At 41.9% G+C, this 17,901-nt stretch overlaps 1 protein-coding gene across 3 annotated transcripts in view; it reads right to left on the bottom strand.

Moving 5' to 3' along the window:
• Positions 1-13,952, bottom strand: part of LOC122552613 (kinesin-like protein KIF13B) — a 174,998-nt gene extending 161,046 nt beyond the window's left edge. For all 3 annotated transcript variants that reach the window (XM_043695364.2, XM_043695366.2, XM_043695365.2), the window contains exon 1: positions 13,560-13,952. In XM_043695364.2, the coding sequence (XP_043551299.2) occupies positions 13,560-13,614 (55 nt within the window). In that variant the 5' untranslated portion in view covers positions 13,615-13,952. The remainder of the gene's footprint in view (positions 1-13,559) is intronic.
• Positions 13,953-17,901: the final 3,949 nt, after the last annotated feature.

Here is a 17,901-nt window from a genome sequence, read left to right as displayed (position 1 = left end):
ATAGACTCAATTTTGTCATTAATATGGAGACAGAAGAAATCTGTCAGACAGCCTCGGTCCAGATCAGGTTATCAGACTAGATCCTCAAACCCCCTTCATGGTTTGTACAAACTGGAGTCATAAAAATTTTCGTTTGCTCTTAGTGTAGCTCTATCCACCAGTGGATAAATCTGTCTGTCTTAATTGCTTTGATCCTTTCCCCGAAATGTAGGCAAGCACTTTGAGTGCTGGCTATGGATCTCTAACAGAGACAGAAAGTCTCAATTGCTAAACTAATGGAAGTTAATGCAATGTAAAAGGTGAAGGTCATGGAAGCTCAATGATATAATAGCTTGGGGATGACAGAATACTGACGAGACAACTATATCATGCAGGGAGGGATATCAAATGTTGGCCATTTTCCTTCTGAGCTCTATAACTGCGATGTGACGATTCCCAAAGCTTTCGCAGAATCACATGTACTGTACAAGAGTACAATGTTCACTACTAATTTTGTAAGAGAAACACTATGCTCCTAAAGGTCTTATATGAAATGGATTCCATGGAACTATTCAAAGAATAGCTTCATTCTGTTTCTAAGCCAATATTTATCATCGAACCAACACCACTAAAGCAGCTTGGCTATTGATCAATTTACAGCACCTTGCTTTTCTTCCCTAATTTACAACAAATACCCGGCAAAAGCGATTTATGATTCCACACTCACAAAGGGCAGTGTGTACAATTATTCTTTCCTGAGATTAAGACAAGGAATAGGAAATTTGTAACTGAAGGCCCAACTGATGACAGTCATGAGTAATATCACAGTTAAAGCTTTGTCAGTGAAAAAGTCTGATTTGGTCTCTTTAACAAGACATATGTTTTGTTTTCAAACTATTGAATTCTGCCGATGGCAATCTTTTGAAATCATGCCATGCTCTGAATTGCAGTGTAGACTGTTGAATGATATTTTGGGATGGACTTCTATTTTACCTCGCATATAAAAAAAATCAGGTTCTATGGAGTATGCCACCAATAATAACATAAAGGCAACAGATAAAGCCTCATATTCTGCACGTAACGTTAGCAGGAACTAACAAATTATGTTTTAAATAGTCATTAACTCTAAACTTTAGGGCATCCAAAAATCTCCATTTTTGTTACTTATTTCTCATTTTACAGACGAAGATCCTCACTGGCACCAGCCCTTATTTGAACAACATGGCACTCAGAATGGGATTTCAAAATTGGCCAGCGGGCAGGAATGATCAAAATTCAATCCAGGACTGTGCTTTCTCTTATAATCCCCCGCATAATACTTATGGTTGTTGTGGTTCTGTTCGCCGAGCTGGAAGTTTTTGTTGCAAACGTTTCGTCCCCTGGCTAGGCGACATCATCAGTGCTTGGGAGCCTCCTGCGAAGCGCTTCTTTGATGTTTCCTCCGGTGTTTATAGTGGTCTGTCCCTGACGCTTCCGGTTGTCAGTTTCAGCTGTCCGCTGTAGTGGTTGGTATATTGGGTCCAGGTCGATATGTCTGTTGATGGAGTTTGTGGATTCCTAGAGGCATGGCATTCATCCACAAACTCCATCAACAAACACATTGACCTGGACCCAATATACCAACCACTACAGCGGACAGCTGAAACTGACAACCAGAAGCGGCAGGGACAGACCACTATAAACACCGGAGGAAACATCAAAGAAGCGCTTCGCAGGAGGCTCCCAAGCACTGATGATGTTGCCTAGCCAGGGGACGAAACGTTTGCAACAAAAACTTCCAGCTCGGCGAACAGAACCACAACAACGAGCACCCAAGCTACAAATCTTCGCACAAACTTTGAATACTTATGGTTTAGATTAGATTAGATTACTTTACAGTGTGGAAACAGGTCCTTCGGCCCAACAAGCCCACACCGCCCCGCCAAAGCGCAAACCACCCATACCCCTACATTTACCCCTTACCTAACACTACGAGCAATTTAGAATGGCCAATTCACCTGACCCGCACATCTTTGGACTGTGGGAGGAAACCGGAGCACCCGGAGGAAACCCACGCAGACACGGGGAGAATGTGCAAACTCCACACAGTCAGTCGACTGAGGCGGGAATTGAACCCGGGTCCCTGGCGCTGTGAGGCAGCAGTGCTAACCACTGTGCCACCGTGCTGCCCAATGACATGTGCTTCCTTCTTTTTGGTGTCCAACAATCTCAACTGGAAAACTTTGCTATCCATGGATCTGGTAACAAACAGGCTCAGTTTGATACCTCTACAATAGAATATTTTTACATTCACCCAGTACCCACATCAAATGGCTAACTGGGTGGTGCATGAAAAGCTGATAACATGCAACCTGCATCATGGAAGCTATAATTAATTTTTGTTATAAAACTGTAGAGGAGAAACAAAGGTTTAGTGGAAATGAACAAGAATGTTGTCTTTTTTTCTTCTTATGAGCAATCTTTGATGGTTTTATTTTAGGAATGGTGCCAGGCTCAATTTGTAGCCTTTACATGGTGTAATTCAGACCATACTTGGCAAACTAATGGGTAAATCCACCCATGTTCTGGGAGCCATATAACCCAGGAAAGTCTCATCTTCAATTCTTCAACTGTGCTGAGCATACTTTTCTTGGTGTGCCTGGACAAAAGGCAAGTGTGGATTTTGAACTGGGTTTATTTATGACAACATCCACTTACGTGCACACATGCTGAAGTGCACAGATTAAAATGGATAACCTTGATGAATATCAAACTGATATTCCTTGTGGAGCTGAGTCTCAGAACAGATAATGTCATGACACACCAGACAATAGCAGTGATAGTGAAAAAGCTCTTGTTCACAAATATAAACTTTCTCCTTGACTCGCTTGTGACGATGTACTGAAAATGTTAAGAGTATTGATCCTGTAGTACTTTGTTCTAGGTGTTGCATAACAGTGCTATAGATGCCGGAAGATCTTTTTTTTAAAAAATGTTCCTGGTACATGGGTTATGTAAATAAAATGCTTATTATTCAGCCCTAACTTTCCTAAGGCAAAAGTGGAAAATCGAGGTCAGAGACTGGAGAGGTGACATGCCTCTTTGCTGAATGATATTAGCTTTCTGTTTTTATTTCAGGTAGCGGCACGGTGGCTAGCACTGCTGCCTCACAGCGCCAGAGACCCGGGTTCAATTCCCGCCTCAGGCAACAGTCTGTGTGGAGTTTGCACATTCCCCCCATGTCGGAGTGGGTTTCCTCCCACAGTCCAAAAATGTGCAGGTTAGGCGAATTGGCCATGCTAAATTGCTTGTAGTGTTAGGTGAAGGGGTAAATGTAATGGGTCTGGGTGGGTTGCTCTTCAGAGGGTCGGTATGGACTTGTTGGGCCGAAGGGCCTGTTTCCACACTAAGTAATCTAATCTAAATCTTGCTAAAGAATCTTTCTGCTGCGGGGTATAGTGAGCAAGTAGTTTAAAACAACCTAAAGGTCAAGATTTGAAGCAAACTGTATTTAACAAGTCTGATGATGTGAGATCTGGGAGTAGAAAAGTGACTATGGAAGCTGCGAGATTGTAATTAGAGAAAATTTGTGTACAAAACAAAAGTAAAATACTATGGAAGCTGGAGATTAGATTACTTACAGTGTAGAAACAACCCACCCAGACTCATACCCCTACATTTACCCTTTTACCTAACACTATGGGCAATTTAGCATGGCCAATTCACCTAACTTGCACATTTTTGGACTGTGGGAGGAAACCAGAGCACCCGGAGGAAACCCACGCAGACACGGGGAGAATGTGCAAACTCCACACAGACAGTTGCCTGAGGCGGGAATTGAACCCAGGTCCCTGGCGCTGTGAGGCAGCAGTGCTAACCACTGTGCCACCATGCCAATGAAAATGTGCCAAAATTAGACTTAAATAGACTGACTGGTTGGAGAATGTTTTGCTTCCCCTCCCCCACATTGAACATGGCTGACAGCAGGAATATAGAGGGGTTTCAGTTTGAGAACTCACATAGCCATCTGAATATAGTTAAAGAATTGTCTTCAAATACTTTATCAGACTGTTCAGGTATTTTGAGAGGACCATTACCATAATGTTTTTGTTATCTTATTTGCATTTTTTTGCATGAACATTTTCATGATCATTCAGAACAAGTAGATCCACAACAGCTTTAGTCCTTTTAAGCCAATTATTCGAAACTCCACCCTGCCAGTTTTGTTTGTGTTGTGTTTAACTTTTTTTTAAATTAACCTATTTTTCTAATCAACCTGTTCAGAGATGTTATTAAAAGTCCAGTGCAAAGTCACTGGACAACACTTAAAAAACATATTGGTTTTCCCCTTTTGCCCAGGCACTCCAAGATGTGTGTGCTCAGCAGAGTTGAAAAATTAAAAATGAGACTTTCCTAGGCTATATGGCTCCCAGAACATGGGTGGGTTTACCCATTAGTTTTCCAGGTAAACTGAACTACACCACATAAATTGAGCCTGGCACTATTCTGAAAAAAATTGCTCATAAGGGGAAAAAAAATAAACAACATCCCTGTTCATTTCCCACAAAACCTTTAATTTATGTTATAAAACTGCCGAGAAGACACTATCATAACATGCAATATGCATAAGAGCGTGTTGCATGTAATAACTTTACCACTTAGCAAAACAATCTATAATTAGTGTATCATGAACAAATTAGTCACAGAAACTGGATAGGTGCAACGCAAAACAAAAAGGTATTTTACCTTCAAAAATAAATTAACATCTTCAAGGAAGCAGCAGAGAAACTTGAGGTGGTACAATAATTTAATTAAGTTTACTGTTCCCAAGAGGGCTCACTGCCCAATGCAAAGACCTAAAAAGACCAGGTTCCAAATAGTAAGGTGTTGCACTTCATTGCAGGTCTGTGCTAGGGATTATCAAGTAGTGGGCAAGCATATGCATACATAGCAGAGTTTCCAATTTCAACCACATTGGTGCAAAGTATAAAAATCAAGGGGAAGAATGTCATAATGAGATTAGAGGATTTAGAGCAGATTGTCCATTAGTTCTTTAAGCAGTAGCTTGTGTGGAATGAAAAATGAATATACAGGAGAACAAAATAGATTGAGGGTTTTATGGTAATGTTCGCACAAATGAGCAGTTATTAATTTAACGTCTGAGAGCTTTTTTTTCCTTAAGCATAGGTACTAAGCGATATGGGCTAAAGGCAGGTGTATGTGGAGTTAGACCACAGATCAGCTATGATCTCATTGCATGATGTAACAGGTTAAAGGGACTGGATGGTCTATTCCTGTTCTTATGTTCAATTTACTGGAAAAGGGGGCAGAGAATAAAAGTAAATGTCACTTAAACTCCCCAGCTGCATCACTGACCTTTCAACAACCAATAAAAGAATAATTCATAAATCTGACAGCAAATCTAACAAGTACTTTGAACAAGGAGAATATTTCTCTATCAGAAATATTCAAATTCTACTTCCAACCATGCATGTAAATAACATGCTGTTTCTTATTAAATTAAATCTTTCAAGTTGCCAGTCAATGAAACTCTCACTGCTTGCATCCTGTAAAATATCTTCAACTCTACTGATCTGAAATGATAAAATATCTGATCTCAAAAATTAGATCAAGCACAAAAGCAACTGAAATACAGTTGGAATATTAACAGACTGTCGTTTTAATATCCAGTATTAGACTGCTGCAATTAAGTGTTTCATACACAATGAAATTTTTAATTGCTAATCATTGCATCAGTTAACACAAACTCATGTGCATAAATCACACAAAACATGAGATTTTCACTCAAACTGGAGCACCGTCACTCAAGATCATATATGCAAATTAAATCCAAGCCACAGACTCCTTGATCTGCCAACAGTTACTTTGCAATCAAGGCTATTTAACCCATTCTGCATTTATTTCTCCTGTTGATTTAAAATTTCTGAGACTGCAGATCCAGAAAAGGTTGACTTTAACAGAACAATCTCAATGGTGGGTGAAAGAACACAATAAAAACTCTATCAACAAATGAAGATACATAAAAATTAATGTGAGCTTAGATTTCTATGTCTCCCAAAGTTCAACGGTGTGCAAGCACAGGTCAAAAGAAAGAAGTTGATGCAATCCTGGTGGCAGGTGAGACAAAGTAAATCCAGTAAAATGCTAATGGAGACAATTGCATTAAAAGTTTATTGTGCTAGCTAGCATTTACCAGAAGTCAAACTAAAGTTTTCTGCATTATCAAACAACTCTAGTGCAGCAAACGATAGTTCAAAACCAGCAACCCAGCTGACCACAGTGGCTGGGAGAAAAGTTTGATTGACATGAAATTCCTCTGCTGAGTTTGGATTGATACAGAATGCTCAGTTTCAGCCTTAAGATGCTTACATCATTATTCTAATCATAATCTTGTGACAACCAATGGCTTAATCATGTACTTTTAGATGTTCAACACAAAACATCCTGAGATGATACAAGTTCATCACCAAGTCCACTGATCTTACTGCTTTGCACAGATCCAAATCCTGAAGCAAGAAATGAGATTATACTGTAGCCTGTCAAATAATAGCACCGTGTGCTATCATGAGCTCATGGAACATGTACTACAAATGCCAAAAGTTATAACTATGGTCTAGCTTTAAGCAACTTCAAACAGAAATTGAGTGAAAATGCTGTTATTAAGAGAATGAACTGAACAACACCACTGGTCAACATAGTAATCAACAGATACTGTATATCACACAGAAACAGCTCTAACACTAGAATCCAGATATTTTACAATTAACCTCAAATTTTATTACAGACATTTGGATCAGGTGGGATGTGAACCTGGGCCACCTACGTCAGTGGTATGAACACTAGCTAGGCTCCAAAGTGATCTTGCTTCTTTTCTTCACAGAATTGATTACAAATCAATCAAGAGGAAAAAGAAATTTCAACTCACTATCTGCGCTGATCTTGATTTAAGATCCTGAGACAGAGGGAATAGAGAACTCAGACCTTAATATTCATCTCAGTGAGCACATCAGAGCAGCACAGAAAAATGAGTTGCAGTCCAGAATTTTAAGATGAGATGTAAAATGAGGTTCACCCTCCCCTTCCTGGTGGATGGAATAGATTCCACTTTAGTATTCAAAGAGGAGAAGCCTAATTCGCCTAATGTTAAAAATGAGGAAAAGGGCTGTGGACAAGATGAGCCAGCTGACCACTGCACCATGGTGCAGAAGGCTAGTCAAGAGGGGAGAGCAAAAAAACAAGTAGTTGTTATCGGGGATTCTATAATTAGGGGGAACAGATAGTATCCTTTGTAAGCCGGATCAGGAGTCCCACATGGTGTGTTGCCTACCCGGTGCCAGGGTGCAGGACATCTCCGACCGGCTTGAAAGGATATTGGAGGGAGGGAGAAGATCCAGTTGTTGTGGTCCATGTTGGAACTAACAACATAGGCAAGGCTAGGAAGGAGGAGCATCAAGCACTAGGAAGTTGAAGAACAGCTCCTCAAGAGTCATAATCTCTGGATTACTACCCAAACCACGTGCTAATTGGCATAGAGATAAGAAAATTAGGGAAATAAACACCTAGCTAAGAGATTGGTGTGGGAAAGAGGGATTCCATTTCATGGGACATTGGCATCAGTTTTGGAACCGGGTGAATCTGTGCCGATGGGATGGACTGATCTGGAACCAGTGTTCTGGTGAAAAGGATAAATAGGATGGTCACTAGGACTTTAAACTTGTGAGTCGGGGGGGTGGGGGTGGGGTGGGGAGGAAAGGGAAAGCGACACATAGTATGGAGTCAGGTAGAAACATAAACAGCAGGCTAGTATGTGCACAGGGTTTAAGTTCAAGGCAGACTAGGAATGAAGGAAAAAGAAAGGATAACTTAGGACATCTTATGATTTCCAATATCCCTAATAATGATAAGAAAGTTAGCATTAAGGCATTTATCTGAATGCTCGCAGTGTTCGTAACAAAGTAGACGAATTAACGGCACAAGTCATCGTGAATGATTATGATGTGGTAGGCATCACAGACATGGTTGCAGGGGGTTCAGGGAGATGGGCAGGGGGGCGGGGTTGCCTTATTGGTTAAGAATGAAATTAAATCTATGGCACTGAATGACAGAGGATCAGATGATGTGGAGTCTGTGTGGGTGGAGTTGAGGAACCACAAAGGCAAAAAGAAAAACCATAATGGGAGTTATGTATAGACCTCCTAACAGTGGTCAGGACCAGGGGCGCTTCATGTACCAGGAAACAGACAGGGCATGTCAGAAAGCAAGGTCACAGTGATCAAGGGGGAACGTCAATATGCACGTGGACTGGGTGAATATGTTGCCTGTGGATCCAAAGAAAAGGAATTCATGGAATACTTACAGGATGGCGTTTTTGGAACAGCTTGTGATGGAGCCCACAATGGAGCAGGCTATTCTGGACTTAGTGCTATGGAATGAGCTAGAGTTTATAAAAGATTTTAAAGTAAGGGAACACTTAAGAGGCAGCGATCATAATATGGTAGAGTTCAGTCTGCAGGTTGAAAGAGACAAGACAAAATCGATGGAATGGCGTTATAGTTAAATAAAGGTAATTACAGGGGCACGAGAGGGGAACTGACAAAAATCGACTGGAAACAGAGCCTAACAGGAAGACAGTAGAGCAACAATGGCAGGTGTTTCTGGGTGTAATTGAAGACACAGTACAGAGGTTCATTCCAAAGAACAAAACAGGTTATGGGTTGGGGGGGGGGGGGGGGGGGGGGGGGGGGAGGGGGGGAGGTGGGGGCATGGCTTAGAAGGGAAGTCAGGAAATGTATCAAAGGAAGAGAGAGCACCTATAAAGTGGCCAAGAGCACTGGGAAATCAGAAGATTGAGAAGGCTACAAAAACAAACAGAACAACAAAGAGAGAAATCGGGAGAGGAGAGGATCAAGTATGAAGGTAGGCTAGCCAGTAGTATCAGAAATGATAGTAAAAGTTTCTTTCAACACATAAGAAACAAACAAGAGGCAGAAGTAGACATTGGGCTGCTCCAAATTGATGCAGGAAGGCTAGTGCTGGGAGATAAAGAAATAGCTGAAAAAACTTAATAAGTACTTTGTCTCAGTCTTCACAGTGAAAGACAGGAGTAATATTCTAACAATTAAGGAGGGTCGGGGCAGAGTTGAGTATGGTAGCCATTACAAAAGAGGAAGTGCTAGAAAAACTAAAAGTTCAAAAAAATTGATAAATCCCCTGGCCCCGATGGGCTACATCCTGAAGTTCTGAGGGAGGTGGCTGAGGAAATAGAAGAGGCGTCAGTTGTGATCTTTCAAAAGTCACTGGAGTCAGGGAAAGTCCCAGATGTAACCCCCTTGTTCAAGAAAGGATCAAGACAAAAGATGGAAAATTATAGGCCGATTTGCCTAACCTCAGCTGTTGGTAAAATTCTAGAGTCAAGGATGAGATCGTTAAGGATGAGATTTCTAAATTCTTGGAGGTGCAGGGTCAGATTAGAACAAGTCAGCATGGCTTTAGTAAAGGGAGGTCATGCCTGACAAACCTGCCAGAATTCTTTGAAGAGGTAACAAATAGGTTAGACCAGGGAAACCCAGTGGATGTTGTTATCTATCTAGATTTCCAAAAGGTCTCTGAAAAGGTGCCTCACAAGAGGCTGCTGAGTAAGGTGAGGGCCCATAGGGTTGGAGGTGAGCTACTGGCATGGATTGAGGATTGGTTGTCTGACAGAAGGCAGAGAGTTGGGATAAAACGTTCTTTTTCAGAATGGCAGCCGGTGGTGTCCCGCAGGGTTGAGTGATGGGGCCGCAGCTATTCACTTTATATATTCATGATCTGAATGAAGGAACTGGGGGCATTCTAGTGAAGTTTGCCAATGAACAAAGTTAGGTGGATAGGCAGGTAGTACTGAGGAGGTGGGGAGCATGCAGAAAGATGTAGACAGTTTAGGAGAGTGGTCCAGGAAGTAGCTGATGAAATTCAACATGAGCAAACGTGAGTTCCTGCACTTTGGAAAAAAGGACAGGCATTGACTATTTTCTAAAAGGTGAGAAAATTCATAAAGCCAAGGTACAAAGGAATCTGGGGGTGCTAGTCCAGGATTCTCTAAAGGTTAATTTGCAGATTGCGTCCATGATTAAAAAAGCAAATGTAATGTTGTAACTTATCTCAAGAGGGTTAGAATATAAAAGCAGCGATGTCCTTCTGAGACTTTATAAAGCTCTAGTTAAGCCCCCATTTAGAATACTGTGCCCAATTTTGGGTCCCACACCTCAGGAAGGACATACTACTACTGAAGTGTGTCCAGCGGAGATTCATACAGAAATGGTAGGCCTAACATCCGGTGAACGGCTGAGGATCCTGGGATTGTAATCATGAGAGTTTAGAAAGTTATGAGGAGATCTAATAGTAACTTACAAGATAATGCATGGCTTAGAAAGGGTGGACCTTGGGAAGTTGTTTCTGTTAGGCAAGGAGACTAGGACCGTGGGCACAGCCGTAGAATTAGAGGGGGTCAATTTAGAACAAAAATGAGGAGACATTTCTTCAGCCAATGTGTGGTGGGCCTGTGGAATTCATTGCCATGGAGCGCAATGGAAGCCAGTACTTCAATGTCTTCAAGGCAGAGACTGATAAATTCTTTATCTCAAAAGGAATTAAGGGCTACGGGGAGAGTGTGGGTAAGTGGAGTTGAAATGCCCATCAGTCATGATTAAATGGCAGAGTGGATTCGATGGGCTGAATGGCTTTACTTCCACTCCTGACTTCTGGTCTATTATATTTAACACTTAGCTCACGCTTCTACATCCGATTAACTGGTCAATCACAAACTCCAGTAGTCTGCTGTGTACAAATCATCTGCCAAATTCCCCTGCAACACTTCAAAAGTACATAACTGGCCGAGAAGTATTTTGGGCTATCTTGAGGTCGTGAAAATTGCTGCATAGGTTTAAATTCTCCCTTTTTATTTTACCTTTGAACTTAGTTTTCAAACCGAGACGTGGTTTGTTCCTAAAGGGACTCGAGAACTCAAAAACAGGAGTCATAGGCCAATATCACAGTGTAAAAGTATGCAGAATTGGTACTTCCAGTTTGTTTGCAAATTGTCCAATTCTTTCTGCATCAGATGCAGAAAGTCTTTGGAATCATATTACAGTGTGAAGCCCTTACAAAAGTGTTTTGTCACAAAGTTTCCCCATAAAATCATCCAAAAAAGTAATGGATGTTGTCAAATCTTAGGTGATATCTTTGGACATACCATTATTTTCACTGATACGAATTTAAGTTCCTGAGGGACACCACAAATACCACACCAATTGCAACAAATTAAAATGCACATCATTCTGTATCATACATAACTGTAACCATCATTGTATTTTTAAAATCTAGCTTTTTAATTAATTCATATGATGTGGGCATCATTGGCTGGAACAGTGATTTATTGCCCATCCCTAATTGCCAGTAGGCAATTAACAGTTAACCACATTGCTATAGGTCTGACATCACATGCAGCTGAAAATGTGTTGCTGGAAAAGGGCAGCAGGTCAGGCAGCATCTAAGAAGCAGGAGAATCGACATTTCGGGCATGAGCCCTTCTTCAGGGCATCATATGCAGGCCAGACCAGGTAGGGATGGCAGATTTTCTTTCTGAAAGGATGTTAATGAACCAGATGGGGTTTTCCTAACAATCGGCAATCATTAAACTTTGATTTCCAGATTGTTATTGAATTCAAATTCCAAAATCTGCCACAGTGGGATTCAAACACAGGTCCGAAGAACATACCTCAGTTTTTGGATTAATAGTTAGCAACAATATCACTCGGCCATCACCTACTACACTTCTGATACTTTTTTTAGATTAGATTAGATTACTTAGATTAGATTACGTACAGTGTGGAAACAGGCCATTCGGCCCAACAAGTCCACACCGACCCTCCGAAGAACAACCCACCCAGACTTATTCCACTTCGTTTACCCCTTCACCTAACACTACGGACAATTTAGCATGGACAATTCACCTAACCTGCACATCTTTGGACTGTGGGAGGAGACCGGAGCGCCCGGAGGAAACCCATGCAGACATGGGGAGAATGTGCAAACTCCACACAGACAGTTGCCTGAGGCGGGAATTGAACCCGGGTCTCTGGCTGCTAACCACTGTGCCACCGTGCGGCCCCAATTTCTTACGCTATTGCCCAGCAAGGTGGAGAAAAATGTCAAGGTTCCTAGATTATATTCAGAGAGACTCATAATGAAGGTTGAGGGCTGTTTTGCTTCCAAATTTGGAATCGTGATAGCATTTATCAGCTATGCTCAGCCAGAGAACAGTCACTTGAGTGAGTCTCCAAAGTACATTTGGAATCCATGAAACAATGCCAGAGGATGAATTAACACCATCCGAAGGAGGAAGAGAAATGGACAAAGGATGCAATAAGGCTTGAAATGTTTTGCAAACAATACGCATCACAAGGGCTGGAGTGCAATGTCAATCTTTTTTTTGATAACGCACCTCTTCAGGAGCTTTTAGCATTTCAAGTTGGTGTGGCTGCATAATCACCTTGGCAAGCAGCATTATTTCAGTTCTAACTTTTCTTTTTTTAAATTATTTGTTTTTTTTTAAATCAGCTTAGCCTCTGATTGAAGGGAGTGAGAACGCCATTGTCTCTGAGATTTAAATTAAAATGGACAAAAAAAGTTTCAAAAAGAACATTGCAGGAAATCTCTAATCACAGCACAAAGCAGCCCTGTTCAGCAGAGGAACAGCATGTCTATCCCGCTGAAAAGAAAAGTTGCTAAATATCCTGAAGAAATCCTTCACGTTAAAAATTAAACAGAAAACAAACATTTAACTGGAACTACATCAAAGCTGACTACCGCTAATAACTTCTGCAACAAAAAAAAGCCCTGAAAGCAAAATTAGTGAAACTGCATTGTACAGTTGTTTCAACTTCCATAATTTGAACTGGAGTAGGAAAAAGGATCTTAATATATTAAAATCAAATTGCAAAACAGAAGCACCCGAGCTGTTCAAGCAATTGAATCACACCGACAGGTGATCCTCAGCGCTTAGTCAAGAACACCTTACTTGTGTTTTATTCATGAAGTGACTCAGCTTGACCTTGATTTCCTCTTCACCGCCCAAAATTAATTTTTTAAACGAAAACCCTATTCCCAATCGGGGGAGTGACGGGGAAAGAGGAAGACAGGGGGCAAGATCGAAAGATTTTGGTGCAAGTGACCCCACCTGCACCAAAGTTTATTTGGGACAGACAGAATAAGAGGGGGAAACCCACTCTAGCTGATGCTTTTTTCAAATGCAAAAAAATTGTGCAAAAAAAAATGCCAAAATTCAGTTGTATAACACGAACACATCTTGTTTTTTTTTATTTGAAACCATCAAAAGACAGATAAAATATCTAAGAAGAATACAGTAAAATGAGATGTAATACTTTAATTATACACACCCTTAATTTGGGAGGGCGCAAGGAAGCTCTAACATCACAAGTTTAAAATCCCAACCAGCATAGATATTTTCAAATCAGTGCCAGTTTAACAATATAATTTAATATCTGAACATTTTAACGATGGTAATATTTGGTGGATTTTACCTCTTCTGTTGAGGGGACGAATCCTCACGGCCACTTGCACATTGGACTCGGACATGTTGCTGACAGGAGAAAGCTCGGAAATCAAAAAGGAACTTTTTATTCCCTCCCTCAGTTTTATAAAAAGAGCTGGGGACGTGGTTCAGGCAGATTTTTTTTTTCAAAAAAAAAACAAAACGTCGACAGAGCCGGTGACAACTCTCCAGCGCGGCACACAGCTCCTCAAAATTTAAAAATAAAACTTCTTATCAAATCAGTTTATTTTTTTCCCCTCCCTCCCCTCTCCTCTCACTCTCTTTCTCTCCTTCGTGTGTTTCACCTGTTCCCCTGCCTGAATTTGAAACGGTGATTCTTCGCCATGACAGCGGTAAACCCGAGCCGGCAGGCAGTCGGCGACCACAGAGACCGGCGGGAGGGGAGGGGAGGGAGGGAGGGAAGACTTCGGAATGTTTCGGCACTTTCCGGAAGGAGCGCCGGTGAGTGGGCGGGGCCGCTCGGACAATTCCGGAGAACGACCGGGACAGTTCGACGGGCCGGAAAGTTCCGGAGAGCAGAGCCAAGGATCGGCAACTTCCGGAGTGCGGATCCCAAGATCGGCAACTTCCGGAGTGCGGACCCCAAGATCGTCAACTTCCGGAGTGCGGATCCCAAGATCGGCTATTTCCGCTAAGCGCGCGAAGCATCGGCAATTTTCGGCAATGGACGAGCGGCGGACTTACGTTTATATAGCGCCGAGACTCAACATCCTAAAGTACACCACGTGAAACAGTTTGGTTTTTTTTTAATTAACTAAAATATGGATTGAGAGGTGATGCCAGAAGACTACTAAGAAGTATTAATTTAATTTCTATAATTCATACAAATGATCATGATCACAGGAACTATACAACGACAATTGTATAGATCAAATATTTTCGTACTTGTTATATTTTTGGAAGGGAGACGGAGGTTGGAAGGATTTGTTCAGGGCTTCAGTGGGAGTTGGGTGGGAGAGTTGATCAGGTCCCCAGGCTTAAGTTTTTGGGTCACATGCTTTGTTTGATACAACTAACATTCTCACCCAGTTATAAACGAGGTCACATTGGAAAACAGTTTGAGAAACCGAGCTGGGAATTTGTGTTGCAGACGTTTCGTCCCCTGTCTAGATGACATCCTCAGTGCTTGGGAGCCTCCTGTGAAACGCTTCTGTGGAGGCTCTCAAGCACTGAGGATGTCACCTAGACAGGGGACGAAATGTCTACAACACAAATTCCCAGCTCGGCGAACAGAACCACAACAACGAGCACCCAAGCTACAATTCTTCTCACAAACTTTGAGTTTGAGAAACATTGAATCAGTTTTAAAATTGACTTCCCTCAAAGGAGGGGGAGAGAAAAAGTTATGGGTTCAGGTTTGTACTCATTGGAGTTTAGGAGAATAAGAGGACACTATATTGAAACATATAAGAGAAGCCCTCTTTGAGCACAATGGTAGTGTCCCTGCCCTTGGACTGGGATGCAAGTCCCACCAGTTCCAACAGTGTCTAATTTCCACCACTATTTCTGAAAAAGTTGATTAGAAAAAAAGTTAAATTTAACAAAAAAGAAAAAAACATAAGATTATTAGAGGGCTTGACTTCATAGATGCAAAGAGATTGCCCCACCTGGAGGAAGAGTCTACAACAAGACAGCATAATGATTTTTTTTCTCAGAATAGTGAATCTGTGGAATTCCTTACCACAGAGGCTGGGTTGTTAAGTATATTTGAGACTGAGGTAGTCAAGGTTTATGGAGATAAAGCAGAAAGGTGGGGTTAAGGATTATCAAGTCAGCCATGATCTCAATGAATGCCGTTGGACTCAACAGGCCAAATGGCCTACATCTTATTTGTCTTAGCACAGTGCAGCACAGTGGCTTAGTGGTTAGTACTGCTACCTCACAGCACCAGGGACCCAGATTCGTTTCCTGCCTTGGGTGACTGACTGTGTGGAGTTTGCATGTTCTCCCTGCATCTGCATGGGTTTCCTCTGGGTGTTCAGATTTCCTCCCACAATCCAAAGCTGTGCGGGTGAGGTAAATTGATCATGCTAAGTTGCTCATACTCGGGTGAATAAGGGGAATGGATCTGGGTGGGTTACTCTTCAGAGGGTTGGTATGGACTTGTTGGGCTGAAGGGCCTGTTTCCCTACTGTAGGGTATCTAATCTAATATTAAGGACATATCAACAGGACAAAAAAAATCATGTTCTACATTGATATAATTAGAATTAATACAATGCATCTCTATTGCAAGAGTGCTGATTCAAAAAGGAAAGAAAGACAGACTAGCACAATGAGTAGTGATGCTCAAATGTTTGCAACTGCATTTCTGCTAAAAACTAAAGAACAACAGACACTAAGGAAAGGATGCTACCATTAAAGCAGAAAGACATTCTGTCTATTACACAAATTTTAAAAATCACTCAACACCAGGTTATAGTCATAGAGATGTACAGCATGGAAACAGACTCTTCAGTCCAACCCGTCCATGCCGACCAGATATCCCAACCCAACCTAGTCCCACCTGCCAGCACCCAGCCCATATCCCTCCAAACCCTTCCTATTCATATACCCATCCAAATGCCTCTTAAATGTTGCAATTGTACCAGCCTCCACCACTTCCTGTGGCAGCTCATTCCATACACGTTCCACCCTCTGTGTGAAAAAGTTGCCCCGTAGGTCTCTTTTATATCCTTCCCCTCTCACCCGAAAACTATGCCCTCTAGTTCTGGACTCCCTGACCCCAGGGAAAAGACTTTGCCTATTTATCCTATCCACGCCCCTCATAATTTTGTGAAAATCTATAGGTCACCCCTCAGTCTCCGACGCTCCAGGGAAAACAGCACCAGCCTGTTCAGCCTCTCCCTATAGCTCAAATCCTCCAATTTTGGCAACATCCTTGTAAATTCTTTCTGAACCCTTTCAAGTTTCACATCTTTCCGATAGGAAGGAGACCAAAATTGCATGCAATATTCCAACAGTGGCCTAACCAATGACCTGTACAGCCGCAACATGACATCCCGACTCCTGTACTCAATATTCTGACCAATAAAAGAAAGCATACCAAACGCCTTCTTCACTATCCTATCTACCTGCGACTCCACTTTCAAGGAGCTATGAACCTGCATTCCAAGGTCTCTTTGTTCAGCAACACTCCCTTACCATTAAGTGCATTGGTCCTGTTAAGATTGCTTTCCCAAAATGCAGCATCTCGCATTTATCTGAATTAAATTCCATCTGCCACTTCTGAGCCCATTGGCCCATCTGGTCAAGATCCTGTTGTAATCTGAGGTAACCCTCTTCGTTATCCACTACACCTCCAATTTTGGTGTCATCTGCAAACTTACTAACTGTACCTCTTATGCTCGCATCCAAATCATTTATGTAAATGACAACAAGTAGAGGACCCTGCACCAATCCTTGTGGCACTCCACTGGTCACAGGCCTCCAGTCTGAAAAACAACCCTCCACCATCATCCTCTGTCTTCTACCTTTGTGCCAATTCTGTATTCAAATGGCTAGTTATCCCTGTATTCTGTGAGATCTAACCTTGCTAACCAGTCTCCCATGGGAGACTCATAGATCTCATCTAACACTCTGCCCTCATCAATCCTCTTTGTTACTTCTTCAAAAAACTCAGTCAAGTTTGTGAGACATGATTTCCCACGCACAAAGCCATGTTGACTATCCCTAATCAGTCCTTGCCTTTCCAAATACATGTACATCTTGTCCCTCAGGATTCCCTCGAACAACTTGCCCACCACCGAGGTCATGCTCACTGGCCTATAGTTCCCTGGCTTCTCCTTACCACCCTTTTTAAATAGTGGCACCACGTTAGCCAACCTCCAGTCCTCCGGCACCTCACCTGTGACTATCGATGATACAAATATCTCAGCAAGAGGCCCAGCAATCACTTCTCTAGCTTCCCACAGAGTTCTCAGGTCCATCTGATCAGATCCTGGGGATTTATCCCCTTTTACCTGTTTCAAGACATCCAGCACTTCCTCCTCTGTAATCTGGACATTTTGCAAGATGTCACCATTTATTTCCCTACAGTCTATATCTTTCATTTCCTTTTCCACAGTAAATACTGATGCAAAATACTCATTTAGTATCTCTCCCATTTTCTGCGGCTCCACACAAAGGCCTCCATGCTGATCTTTGAGGGGCCCTATTCTCTCCCTAGTTACCCTTTTGTCCTTAATATATTTGTAAAAACCCATTGGATTCTCCTTAATTCTATTTGCCAAGGCTATCTCATGTCCCCGTTTTGCCCTCCTGATATCCCTCTTAAGTATACTCCTACTTCCTTTATACTCTAAGGATTTA

The sequence above is a fragment of the Chiloscyllium plagiosum genome, unplaced genomic scaffold, assembly GCF_037043375.1.
Source record: "Chiloscyllium plagiosum isolate Xiang-an unplaced genomic scaffold, Cpla_swu_hap1 HiC_scaffold_10, whole genome shotgun sequence".
Lineage (NCBI taxonomy): Eukaryota > Metazoa > Chordata > Chondrichthyes > Orectolobiformes > Hemiscylliidae > Chiloscyllium > Chiloscyllium plagiosum.
This window is presented reverse-complemented; position numbering and strand designations above follow the sequence as displayed.